A 13,482-nucleotide genomic window follows, 5' to 3' on the forward strand; every position below is an offset into this window, starting at 1 on the left:
GTGAAATAGAAATTATGATTCTCATTTGATAATCAAGAAAGTCGGGCTTGAAAAGTCCATGATTCCTGGAGACACGAGACAGGTACTTTTCCTGATTCTACACTGGAAATTCTTTCTCTGTGGACTAATGACCATGACTCTGGGGTTAAAAAACACTCATGCATTTGAAGTTTAAGCCATATAGGGCCCTGAGCTCTCTTATATTTAGAATTTTCATCAGACAGGACCAAGAATCCTCTCATATTCGGGGTCCAGACCATGTGGGGCCAGGAACCAGCTGGCAGAAGCCTGCCCAACACCTACTCTCTCACTAAGCAAGTTTATACATCTGCCTCCATTGTGAACTCAATAAATGGGCATCTTGGAACCCTTGACCAACATGAACTGCTGAGAAGAAATTTATCAGAAAAACCTTACTGATTGATTTAGGACATCTTCCCCCATCAAAAATCCTGCCTGTAAGACTAGCTCCTCCTTCCATTTCCCCATATGCCATTTCTCCAGGACCTTTGTAAAACTCTTGGTCTCTGCAACAACAAATATGAGTTCCCCAGTGGAAAACTTCTGCCGAAAGCATAGCATTTGGATTAAGAGGGTTTTTGTTTTTTTTTTAATTCCCTTGGGAACCTGCTCATTTTCATTCTGGAATTGCTATCTGGAGACAATTATCTTTAGAAGGCTTTTCAGGGACCTTTGAATAGGATTTAAATAAGGAATGCAAGATTTCTGATGTGCTGGGACATTTCAGTTACTTCTCTATGACTATTCTCTAGAGAGTGACACATCAATGCCCTCCCTAGGGACAGGCTGCAGACCATCATCACAGGATGGAGCTTACTTCTGAAATAGCCAGGAGAATTTGAGTAGCAATCTAGCTTATGAGAAAGCTCTTGGAAGGTTTGGGTGACTTACCCAAAGTACTCTTAGTGAGCCGGTGCATCTGTGGGAGAGTGAACAGATGGTCCCCTCATCTGGCTAGAAATTTACTCAGCTTTTTGTGTTTAAGAAGCATAAATAAGCATCAGGCAGTATGCAAGGATCCTTGAAGAAATTAGAGTAACCATGCATAGGAAGGTGGATGGAGAGCTCTATATTATTCAGAAACAAGGCTTTAATTAGTGTTCTGTGTTTCTAAGGTTGAATAAGAAAAATCAAGGCAGATGCTGGCCACGATGGGACCATGCAAAAGACATGAAGGCAGTAGAGGTTTGGTTTATATGATGGCTGGATGCCCGGGGCTGAACTACCACAGCACGTCCAGGGAGTGATGATGTGTGGGACTTGGCCAAGTCAAGTCATCATCCAGTGAAGGACTCCCACAGCCCATGATGGAGCTGAGGCCAGATGTCCCTGAACAAAACAGCAGGCTCCACGGGACACAGAAGACCAACTCTCAACATGTGGCTGTGAAAGGCAAAGGCAGCAGTTTTCTCACCTGAGCAGGCGAGAAGGCCATGGGCACCTCCTGTCCGGGCAGCATCAACCTCTGGAGTGTGGGGACAGTAGTTGCAGGGGAGCCTTAAGAGGAAAATCTTGGACTTGTGGGCCAAGCCGATAATTAGGAATAAAAGAGACGTGACTTGGTATCCTGACGGGGGTCACTGTTCACACTGCCTATGTTATTTACAGTGGGTAGTAAGATTGGCATGGAATATTATCCTTTCCCCTAATAAGTGTCATAGCACTTACTCCAGAAATTCAGAAGTTCAAGGCTTCAGACGCAAAAACTTCAGCTTGTTCTCAATTTGGTCAGGTCCCTAAGCTCCAAACACGATGTGTCATGCGATATATAAGACAAAGAATGAGGTGACCACTTGGGCATCATATAACTTGGCTAAAAGATTTCTAAAATGGTTTTTGTTGTTGTTTTAGTCGCTCAGTCATGTCCAACTCTTTTGCGACCCCCATGGACTGTAGCCCTCCAGGCTCCTCTGTCCATGGGATTTCCCAAGCAAGAATACTGGAGTGGGTTGCCATGCCCTTCTCCAGGGGATTTTACAAAATGTCAAAGATCTACTGGGAATCTGCTAATTGGAAGCAAGTGCTAAGGAAGCTCAACTCTCTACCTTCTTGCTCCCCTGGAGAAATCCTCTCAAGTCCTACTTCTCCCAGTAATTTCCTTTCCATGAGCCAGCAGCAGCAGCATCGCCCAGGAGCTTGTTAGGAATGCAGAATTTCAGCCCACACCTCACACGCTCTGACCCTGAGCATCTGCATATTGCTCAGATCCCTGTGTTATGTGTGTGCACGTCTGTGTTGAGAAGGATAGTACTGAACGAAGCTCTGAGCACTCCAGCAGGCTCCACAGCCACACTGCACGGCCTCCCCGGGCCTGGAGCCTGGGTCCTCCAAGACATAACTGCCCCTAACACTGCAAGGACCAGCATTTCCTCTCTGCCAGAGAGAGACAGTGGCATCTTCTCCCAGGAGCACCTGTATGACCCCACCTAAGACTGCATGAAACATTACATCAAGAAGGAAAAATTAGGATTTTCCTGGTGGCTCAGTATTAAAGAATCTGCCTGTCAATTTGGGAGACACAGGTTCCATCCTTGGTCCAGGAAGATCCCACATGCTGTGGAGCAATTAAGCCCGTGTGCCACAACTACTAAACCCGTGCTCTAGAGCCCAGAAGCCATAACTGCTGAAGCCCAAGCACTCTGGAGTCTGTGCTCTGTAACAGGAGAAGCCCCTGCTCACCACAACTAGAGAAAAGCCCACACAGCAACGAAGACCCAGCACAGCCAAAATATAAATAAATAAATAAGATTATGAAATAGAAGGAAGAAATAAATTCCCAGAGCATATCATCGCCCTTCTATGAGAGAAAAGGATTTTTAGGGCTACTCCAAGGCTGGTAAAAATCCCTTATTTAATGGCAGCAAGGGGCCCCGGGTCGGCTCACAGGGTCTGGAGTGGTGGGTCCACACGTGACAGTCCCCGGAGTCCTCCAGCACCTGTGTGCACTTTCTCTTCTTGGTTGGTGGCAATGAGACTCTAAAATCAAGAATCCAAAATAAGATTAGGATTTTTCTTTGCTCTCCATGTCACATTAAATAAAATTAAATTTCCCAGGACTCTGCTCTTGACCTTCCTAAGACTAATTCTAGTTAAAATTTCTTGTCTCCTACTAGTCTGTAATACCGGGTTGATACATGGAGTGGATGGAGCAAGCTCCTATTCCATGAGCTCTACTAGTCTGAACTTAGTTTTCCATTATCCAATAGATCTGCGATTCCTGTATTTGAAAAAATAAACAAACAACTTTTCCAAAGGCAGAAACCAAGACAGAAGATACTTAAAATTTAAGCGTACATTTTACACCTGAAATTGTTTTTCACGTGCAATTTTGTCACAATATTTGATGGCCTCTTTTGATCACCCTCTAGATCCAGAGGAAGGAATGAAAGAGAGGGAAGGAGGAATGAAGGGAACAACAAGAAAGAATATTGATTGATACGTGAGTACTGATTGAAAGACAATTGACACGTGAGTTTCAGAGAGCTCATTCACAGATTACTGGTGAGGCTGCAAACGTAGAGTGCTTTCTCATTCACCCAGAATATCCCTCTACACTTCTGACATCAAATGTAAAGAGTGCTTTCTCACTCACCCAGAATATCCCTCTACACTTCTGACATTTTGGCTTTCCATCACATCGCATCCGAACCTTGGGTTCGGTGGGTTGTTATTTAAAAACTCGTCTAAAGCCAAGGGTACCGGTATCTGATATGTGTCTCAACACTGCCATCTTCTGGAAAGGACTATACAGTTCATTCTACCAGCACTGGGGAGAGGGGCTGGCTGGACTTTCAAAACTAAGTATCTACAAACCTCAACATGAATCAGCCATACGTCCCCTCCCTCTTGAACTTCCCTCTACCTTCTTCCCCATCCCACCCCTCTAGGTTGTTACAGAGTCCCAGTTTGAATTCCCTGAGTCATACAGCAAATTCTATCTACTTTACATATGGTAATGTAAGAAATCAACACAATTCTGTAAAGCAATTATCCTTCAATTAAAAAATAAATTTTCAAAAATTAATTTAAAAATAATAAAAAGAAGAAAACAAACAAGTAAACTAAGTATGTATCCCTTTACCCAGGACTGTGGCACAGAGGCTGCTGATGGTAAGAACAACCAGGTCCCCCAGACGCAGACTGGTCCAGGGGGCTCAGGAGGTGACTGGCATCTGGGTAGCAGTTGTGAAAGGCGCTGTGGGGATGGCCAGAGTTGCTCACTTCAGACAAGCTGTGCGACTGGTGTGCAGGCAGAATCCCAGGTACGTTTGCCGAATGGAGGAGGGCAGCCGGTGTCCCCGGGGCTGTTGGTGTCAGAGTCGGACAGCACGCACCTGGGGGAACACGCAAGTGAGGGAGGCCTCTCCTTCTCACCACACAGGGCCCAAGAAAAGAGAAGTGCAAGACGTGTGGGAGGGAGGCGTGTCACACTCACCTTTGACCTGTGGAGGAGAGCAGGAATCTGAAGCAGAATAGGGTGGGGTGTCTGGGAGCTGGCCTTGCCTGAGGATGAGAGACAGGCATTGCTCTTTTGTTGTAACCTATTTCATCATTACACTTTTGTCACAAACTGGTAGTGTGTGCCGCAGCCCGCAGGGAGGGTTCGAGGTGCTCCTGCCAAAGCCCACCAGACCATGCCCAGCGTCACATTGAGTGGGCTCCAAGTCGAACAGACCTGGGTTTGAATCCAAGCTCTTCCACTTCCTAGCTGTGTATCCATGAACAAGTACTTACACTCTCCAGGCCTCCATTTCCTCACCTACAAAGTGGGAATAACCATGATGGCTATTCAGAGCATCATAGTGAAAATTAAATGAGATACTGTGTATAAAGCCCATAACATACACCCCAACACAATGAGTACTCAGTAAAGTTTAATTAACATTAGCGTTGCTTCTTGCCATTCTCAAAGCACTTACACCAGAGAGATGGTTGGGCCAAAGCAGTATAAAATATCACTACTAAAGCCCTGGCTTTCCATCTGTGCTCTGGGGAATCCTAAAGGTCTTGGAAGCAGTTCAGGTGTTTTATAAACGAAAAATGGTAAATACCTGGAGGGAAAAAAATTACAACTTTTTTCTGTTTTATATATTGAGGTGCAAGTAAAAGTTTGTTTTAAAAAATGAGTACCACCACTAAAAAATGTGTGAAAATTTCTGTTAAAAAAACTCCACATGTGTATACTTATGCATATACATATTGTGGCAGAAACCAACACAACATTGTAAAGCAATTATGCTCCAATTTTTTTTATAAAAAGTTATTACAAGATAATGTCTATAAAAAAGTAAAAAAACCACAAACCTATCTTTTATGTTCAAAAAGTTTCTTATGGCTCTGATTCTAAGTGATGTATAAGCACCACCATCTTCTACCTGACTCTCCTGTTGAAGAGTAACCTATCCTGTTTGTCTTTTTTTTTTTTTGGTTAAGATTTCAACCTCGTGCAATAAAGAGGTAAGTGAAAGTTGCTCAGTCGTGTCCGACAATGTGCTACCCCATGGACTATACGATCCATGGAATTCTCCAGACCAGAATACTGGAGTGGGTAGCTGTTCCCTTCTCCAAGGGAATAAAGAGAGAAGTCTGTCTTTATAACGATAATATAGAAAAGCTGTATTTTCTCCTCAAGTCAGTCCTTTATATTCATTTTTATTAATAAGGAAAAAGAGAACATACATTATCCTTCCTCCCAAAGCTCCACCCAAATGAAAGTTAAAAGGAATAAAGAAGCACAAACACAAAAGGACATAGAGTCCATGAGTAGCAACCACAGCAGACCATATTTCAGTAACAGTGAGGCAGACAGAAGTAGGATAGATGGTAACTGAATTAGCAGAAGGGAAAAGCAAAAACAAGACTGCCTGGGGATGGCAGAGGGGATGTAGGAGCCAACAAGACTTTTTCCAAGTTGAATATAACTCCAGAAAAGCCCAAAACATTGATGTCACCAGCCGCCTCTGAATCCAGGGATAAGGTGAAAAAATTGGGACTTCCCTGGTGGTCCAGTGGTTACGAATTTGAAGGTTCCCCACCCCTGGTGGGGGAGCTAAGATCCCACATGTCACAGGGCAACTTAAGCCTATGTGCCACAATTCAAGAGCCCTCATGTCATACTGTGTGCCACAACTCAGACGCTATGCAGTCAAATAAATATATAAAAACATTAAAAATGAAAGTAGAATAATTGATTGAAAGTTTAAATAAGGAATAGCTGGACCCTTAGATCAGCTTCCCCAACCTGTATAGTCTGGCAACTACCTCCATCTTCCCAACAGAAATTGAAAAGATGTTTATTCTCTAGAGAAACAGATCCTGGGAGATTGTAGAGCTTTGTGGCCAAAAATGGAAGGATTCATTAAAATGAGTCCTAAGTGCTGAAAAATCACTGCAGATACTGATTGCAGTCATGAAATTAAAAGACGCTTACTCCTTGGAAGGAAAGTTATGACCAACCTAGACAGCATATTAAAAAGCAGAGACATTACTTTGCCAACAAAGGTCCGTCTAGTCAAGGCTATGGTTTTTCCCGTGGTCATGTATGGATGTGAGAGTTGGACTGTGAAGAAAGCTGATCTCCAAAGAATTGATGCTTTTGAACTGTGGTGTTGGAGAAGACTCTTGAGAGTCCCTTGGACTGCAAGGAGATCCAACCAGTCCATTCTAAAGGAGATCAATCCTGGGTGTTCATTGGAAGGACTGATGCTAAAGCTGAAACTGCAATACTTTGGCCACCTCATGCGACGAGTTGACTCACTGGAAAAGACTCCGATGCTGGGAAGGATTGGGGGCGGGGGGAGAAGGGGACGACAGAGAATGAGATGGCTGGATGGCATCACCGACTCGATGGACATGAGTTTGAGTGTACTCCGGGAGTTGGTGATAGACGGGGAGGCCTGGCGTGCTGTGATTCATGGGGTCGCAGAGAGTCGGACATGACTGAGCGATTGAACTGAACTGAACTGAAGTGCTGAAAGGTGAGACCCTTCTTCAACTTGGCTTTGCAAGCAACCAAACTGATTTCCCACAGTAAGAAATTAGAAGGTTGTTCCCTAAAAAAATTCAATGTCCTCAGGACAGGAGAGGGGTAATGAGATTTGAAATTGAAAAGAAATAAAATGGCCAGTCCCTGCCTGATCACCCTATAGTGAAACTCATTCTTTAAGTATAGTGGTTTGCCAAATTACTTCTTAACCAGGAAAAAGCAATAAAAGACCAGACATTTTTCAGAGAGCCTTAACCATTAAAGACAGAACAGACAACTAGATTCAAAAGGAATGCAAAAGAATCACAAAGAGTTCTACATCTGATAAGACTGGTAAGCTCCAACCAGACTTGACCCTCCCAAAGATAAAAATATCAATTCTGGAAAATTATATATATATATATATAGTATATATATATATATAGTTGTTGTTTTTCAGTTGCTTAGTTGTGTCCGACTCTTTGTGACCCCATGGACTGCAACACGCCAGGCTTTCCTGTTCTTCACCATCTCCTGGAGCTTGCTCAGACTCATGTCCATTAAGTAGATGATGCCATCCAACCATTTCATCCTCTGTTGTCCCCTTCTCTTCCTGCCCTTAATCTTTCCCAGCATCACGGTCTTTTCCAAGGAGTCATCTCTTCGCATCAGGTGGCCAAAGTATTGGAGCTTCAACTTCAGCATCATTCCTTCCAATGAGTATTCAGGGTTGATTTCCTTTAGGATTGACTGGTTTGATCTACTTGCAGTCCAAAATACTCTCAAGAGTCCTCTCCAGCATAACAATTCGAAAGCATCAATTCTTCAGCACTCAGTCTTCTTTATCATCTATTTTATGGTCCAACTCTCACATCTGTACATGACTACTAGGAAAACCATAGCTTTGACTCTGGAGCCTGGTGGGCTACAGTCCAGAGGTCACAAAGAGTCAGACACAACTGAGCAACTAAGCACACACTCATGCATATACCTGAAAATACTGAAAAGTAGAAAAAAGGAAGAAGATTTTGGAGGAGTTTTGAAACTTAGAAGAAAGTAATGGCATAGGGTGAGTTGTCTATTTACAGCTTTTAGCCTTAGAGCCAATTGAACAGCTAAACCTCCAATGTGTATTAGTTACCAGGTTTCTCTGTCCATGGGATTTTCCTGGGAAGAATCCTGGAGTGGGTTGCCATTTCCTTCTCCAGGGGATCTACCTGCCCAGGGATCAAACCCCAGTCTGCCACAATGCAGGCAGATTCTTTACTGTCTGAGCCACCAAAACTCCAATAGAAACTCACAGTCTTTCAGGACTGAAGAGTCAGAGAACAGAGTTTGGGGCAAACATAGCTGCTGAAAGTGAAAGGGAAATCTTGGGAAAGAGGGATACAAAGAGGGGAAACCCTAAATTCTGTGTAAAAACCCTGGCCAAATGTGTGGCTGAATCATGAGCCATCAATGTGTCTTACAGAGGAATAAGAAGTAGAAGAGATTTTTTAAAAGACAAATAATAAAGTGGCAGAATTAAATGCAATATCAATAATTGCATTAAAGGTTAATGGATTATATACTCCCATTAAAGGGAAGATATTGAAAGAATGGATTTTTAAAAAGCAAGGCCCAACTATATGTTGCCTGCAAGAAACACTTTAAAGACTCAGATAAGTTGAAAGTTAATGGAGAAAGAATATGTGTATGGGAAGGCAGAAGTGATTTCATGAATAACAGCTAAAATAGACTTAAAAAATAAAGAAACTCATTCAATAATAATAGGATAAGTGGCAAAGTGTGGTCTTCTGGGGGTTGAAAGCCATGCAAACTAAAAGGAGTGCCAAATAGATGTTCTCTCGAGCTTGTTGAAGTTAGTACATCCAGGACACCTGCATGCTGCCTCCAAAGCAGCCAGGATTCCTTCCAGATTGCAGCCAGGCTGGATTAAGCATTTACTGAGTGCCTAGTACGTGCTCATGACTCTACTAGACACTAGGCAGGACTTAGAGTGCTAAGATGTGGGCTTCCTGGGACTTCCTGGTGGTCCAGTGGTTAAGACTTGTGCTTCCACATCAGTGGGCATGGGTTTGATCCCTGGTAAGGGAAATAAGATTCCTCATGCCCTGAGGTGAAGCTAAAAAAAAAAGATATGGGCTTCCCATGAACACCCAGCTGGGACTATTCACAATTCTACAATCCAATCCTCAGTTTCCTCCAGTGACTCTGCCCAATACCTTCACATACCAATTGCACCTTCTCTAAAGCTCTATTGCACAGTGACATCACCTCAGCAGAGTGCCCTGTACAGAGTTATTACTTAATAAATATGAATTGCTGATTTTTACCTGACATATGCCCATAAATATGTGTATATATATAAATTCATATATCAAGAGAGTTTTCCTGACCACCAGTCTAACCTGGTAGTCTTCCCCCACCCCTTGCATTCTACTCTCCTACCCTACACTTACTTTTCTTCATCTTACTGAATGACTTTATATGATATGTCATTGTCTTTCTCTTCCCACTAGAGTCCATAATGACCATGGAGCACTAAGAGTGAATGCTGAAGGCATAGGAAGAGTTCTCCCCAGGAGCAGGCAATAAGGAAATGCATTGTTTTCTGAGAATTTAAAAAAACAATACTTAAACCCACAGAAAGTCAATCTGCTATTTGTCATTATAACCACGCACCACTAAATCAAAGAAAAATGCCTGGGTGCCCTACAGGGCAGACTGCTTTACCACATTGCCCTTGGTAACTGGGCAGGAACTTCATTGTTTTGTTTACTGTTGCACCCCATCATGCAATCACAAAGATAGCTGTTACTGCAAGTATTCTCTCCAGATTTTCATGTGTATGATTCATGTTGTCCCACACAGACATTCACTTAAGAGCATGTCTTAACACTGTGAGTGTGTGTGTGTGTGTGTGTGTGTGTGAGTCTCCTGCAGGGTGCCCACTGGCAAGCATGTAGTAGGTACTTAATAAATAAATACTCGATCAAGCTTGGTACCCACCACCTGGAAGCTGGGATGGGAAAGGGCCTTGGCAGAAATGTCATCACCAGATAAAATTGCCCCCCAAAATCATTTTATGACAGGGCAGTAGAAGCAAGAAAAGCAAAGTGCAAAGCAACTATCCTACAATTTAAAAAAAGAAGAAGAGCAAGCTGCCACCCCTCTTCTTCAGCCCTATCTTGGCAAACTGCAAAGACCCTGACCCTCTCACCACTCTCTCCTGATGCTTGAGAAACAGACAACCTTTAGAGAGGACCTACTCTGGTCCAGTCACCGAGCTAACCCTTTGCAGGTGTTGCCTCGTCTAATGTCTGTCATGACTATCTTTGCCCCTAACCCCCAGACAATGAAACTGAGACTTGACGAGGTTAAGTAATTTACCCGAGATTATTCATCTGGCAACCAGTCAAACTGGAGTCAAAAGATCTAGCATCAGAGTTTATGCTCTAAGAGATCAAGGTGTTGGGCTTCTCTGGTGGCTCAGTGGTAACGAATCTGCCTGCCAATGAAAGAGACAAGGGTTTGATCCCTAATCTGGGAACATCCCACATAATGCAAAGCAACTAAGTCCATGCACACAACCACTGATTCTGTGTTCTAGAGCCCTGGAGCTGTAACAACTGCAGCCTATGTGCCTGGAGCCTGTGCTCTGCCACAAGAGAAGCCCACGCACGCAACTAGAGCGCAGCAACAAAGACCCAGCACAGCCAAAAATAAATAAAATTATGTTTTTTAAAAAGAATATGGTGTTTTTCAATTCAGATATTTAAATATCTTAAATTCTTTACTATGGGTTATTTCATTTTTCACAAATGTCTTGAGAATTGATAAGTCACTGGTAATACTTTAGCTCAGGATTCTATTTAGCTTTTCTCCTAGTGCATCTGTTTGAACCCAGAAATTAAACTGGTCGATGACCCCAGCCTTTAACAAGCTCATCTCACAGAATTACACAGGCTATCTCACTCTCTTTCGCAACATCACAGTGAAGAGTTTATCAGCCCCACTATACCAGGGGCAGAACGAAAACATGCAGCTGGTCATTGACTCCTAACTCGTTTTGCCATCCAACTGCAATAAGCCAAGTCCAAAGTGAAACCTGGGCTTCCCTGGTGGCTCAGCAGTAAAGAATCTGCCTGCAATGCAGGAGACATGGATTCATCCCCTGGGTTGGGAAGATCCCCTGGAGAAGGAAATGGCAACGCACTCCAGTATTCTTGCCTGGAGAATCCCATGAACAGAGGAGCCTGGTGGGCTTTAGGCTATGGGGTCACAAGAGTCGGATGCGACTTAGCGGGTAAACAACAACAAAGTGAAACCCAGAATCCCAGACGCTTAAACTCAACCATTAGAATGAAATGACGTGAAACCTGGAGTTGATTCTTCATGGGCCTAATATGTCTGCAAGTTCCTCTCCTATGAAGTCACCCATGGAAATGTGTGATTGGGAGCCGTCTCAGTGCCCTCAGTTAGTTCCCTCTTACCCACCAGCAGCATCTGAAGGCCAGCCCAAAGCTTGGTATGCTATCTACCTCCTTGAACACACGCAAACCAGACTGTATTACTTGGTTTGGGTCTTCGGATGTGGTGGGGAAGGACGGGGAAGGACATATATGCAAGTGACCTAAAGTAAGGCTTCTCAAACTGTAATGTGTACGTGAATCCCACAGGGATCCTGTTTAAAAAGCAGATTTAGACTCGGCATTTGGGGTCAGGGCTGGAGGTATGACATTCTTAGCTCTCAGGCGATGCTGATGCTATGGCAACCTCACCCACACTTTGTGTAAAGGAAGGAAGCAGGTAAACCTTTGGGCATTTTTGAAGAAAACAAAACCTGTCTTGAAGATCCACTGGTCACTTTTCCAGCGTCTTCCTTCCTCTACACACACCCCCACACACATACACACACATACACTTGTCCTATCTCACTGTAACCTCCAGGAATTTATGCTGCCCTTTAAGTCTCTAGCCTCCTGCTCTATAAGCAGTACTCCGTACCTGGACATTTCCCAGGGTGTTCAACCACCACAGCTCACCTTTGTTTTTAGTGGGTAACTGGCAGGCTAACCTAGTGAATCAGAGGACTTCAACCTGCTCGTGCTCCTCCTGGGCAGACAGCTGCCCTGGATTCTCCACACAAGGAAACACAGAGGAAAAGGCAATTGTTAGAACGTCTTATCCTAACAATCCCAGCTCAACATACCAATTAGAGTCACACAGAAAGATGAGATTGTCCTGAGCAGCACATCCCAATGCTTATACATGGGCCCATGCCTCCCAAAAGGGACTCCCGGCCATGTAAGTTTGAGAACACCGCATACCATTTCCCTTTCACAGCTGCATACTAGCACAACAAAGGCTCTGAGAAGTCCTGCAGTAAAGAAATTTATCTAATTTTGTTAAGCCAGTGAGTCACAAGCTTATTTATTATTGATCATGGAATTTTAGTTTTTTTCCCACAGCATCTTATGGGACTACTTTTCCATAGAGCTTTTAGGGATAGCTATTTCACATAGCCAAAAATTTCATTTTTTAATATATTTGAGATTTGAAAATATACCTATGGGATTCAAATTTGCTTTCAGAAATTGTGTAGCCTAATAGTCTCTTAAGTTGCTCAAAAGTTGTCATTGATAATTTTTAAAGTCACAATTCAAGGGCAATGTGGTGGCTCAGACGGTAAAGCATCTGCCTATAACGCAGGAGACCTGGGTTCGATTCCTGGGTTGGGAAATATCCCCTGGAAAAGAGAATGGCTACCCACTCCAGTATTCTTGCTTGGAGAATTCCATGGACAGAGAACCCTGGCAGGCTACAGTCCAGGGGGTTGCAAAGAGTCGGACAGGGCTGAGTAGCTAACACTTTCATACAGTAGAAGGGAAGTAACACAGTGTTTGTAGTAAATTCATGCTTGAATCCCAGCTCTGCTACTTATTAGCTGTGAACCCTGGAAAGAAAACCTACATCCCAGGGCTTCTGTGAGGAATACAACTAACCAGCAAAAAGAGAGCCTGGAATTTAGAAACACTCAACACTTGGGGTATTTGAATACATTATGCAGATGTATAATGATCATTGGACCAGCTCAGCGACTCCGACTCCGTGAGTACAGACTGGGGCTTTTTCCACTTGTTCTCTCTTGGATTTTTATTGCAGCTCCACTTAACTGCATGTACCTGAGCAAAGGCAGGTTATCTGATCTTAGGACTTCTCTTTAGTGTGAGAGAACCCTGACAATCTTTGCAAACAATGGTTCAGGATCCATCTGAGTCACAGCTTTTAGCACACAATTTTAGACACACTTCATGTATTTCCCTGAGAGTCATGGAGTCTAAAAAATCTCTCAAAAGATGCATGTAGAAGAAAAGGCAGGTGTTCTAGAGCCAGGCACATTTTAATTCCAGCTTTGTCTCTGATTAACCGATGAAGACTTACTTTGCACCTCAGCCTCTTTCATGTGTAAAATATGGACAATACTGTGCCTA

At 43.4% G+C, this 13,482-nt stretch overlaps 1 protein-coding gene across 1 annotated transcript in view; it reads right to left on the reverse strand.

Annotated features, from left to right (window-relative positions):
- MYRFL (myelin regulatory factor like) overlaps positions 1 to 13,482 on the reverse strand; it is a 123,829-nt gene that overhangs the window by 75,688 nt on the left and 34,659 nt on the right. Inside the window, exons 3-5 of the mRNA XM_055394799.2 lie at positions 4,457 to 4,524; positions 4,103 to 4,355; positions 2,906 to 2,997 (exon numbers count right to left, since the gene is read on the reverse strand). Of these exons, the coding sequence (XP_055250774.2) occupies positions 2,906 to 2,997; positions 4,103 to 4,355; positions 4,457 to 4,524 (413 nt within the window). The remainder of the gene's footprint in view (positions 1 to 2,905; positions 2,998 to 4,102; positions 4,356 to 4,456; positions 4,525 to 13,482) is intronic.

Source organism: Moschus berezovskii, chromosome 6, assembly GCF_049115385.1.
Source record: "Moschus berezovskii isolate FMDL1 chromosome 6, NW_MosBer_1.0, whole genome shotgun sequence".
NCBI classification, from domain to species: Eukaryota; Metazoa; Chordata; class Mammalia; order Artiodactyla; family Moschidae; genus Moschus; species Moschus berezovskii.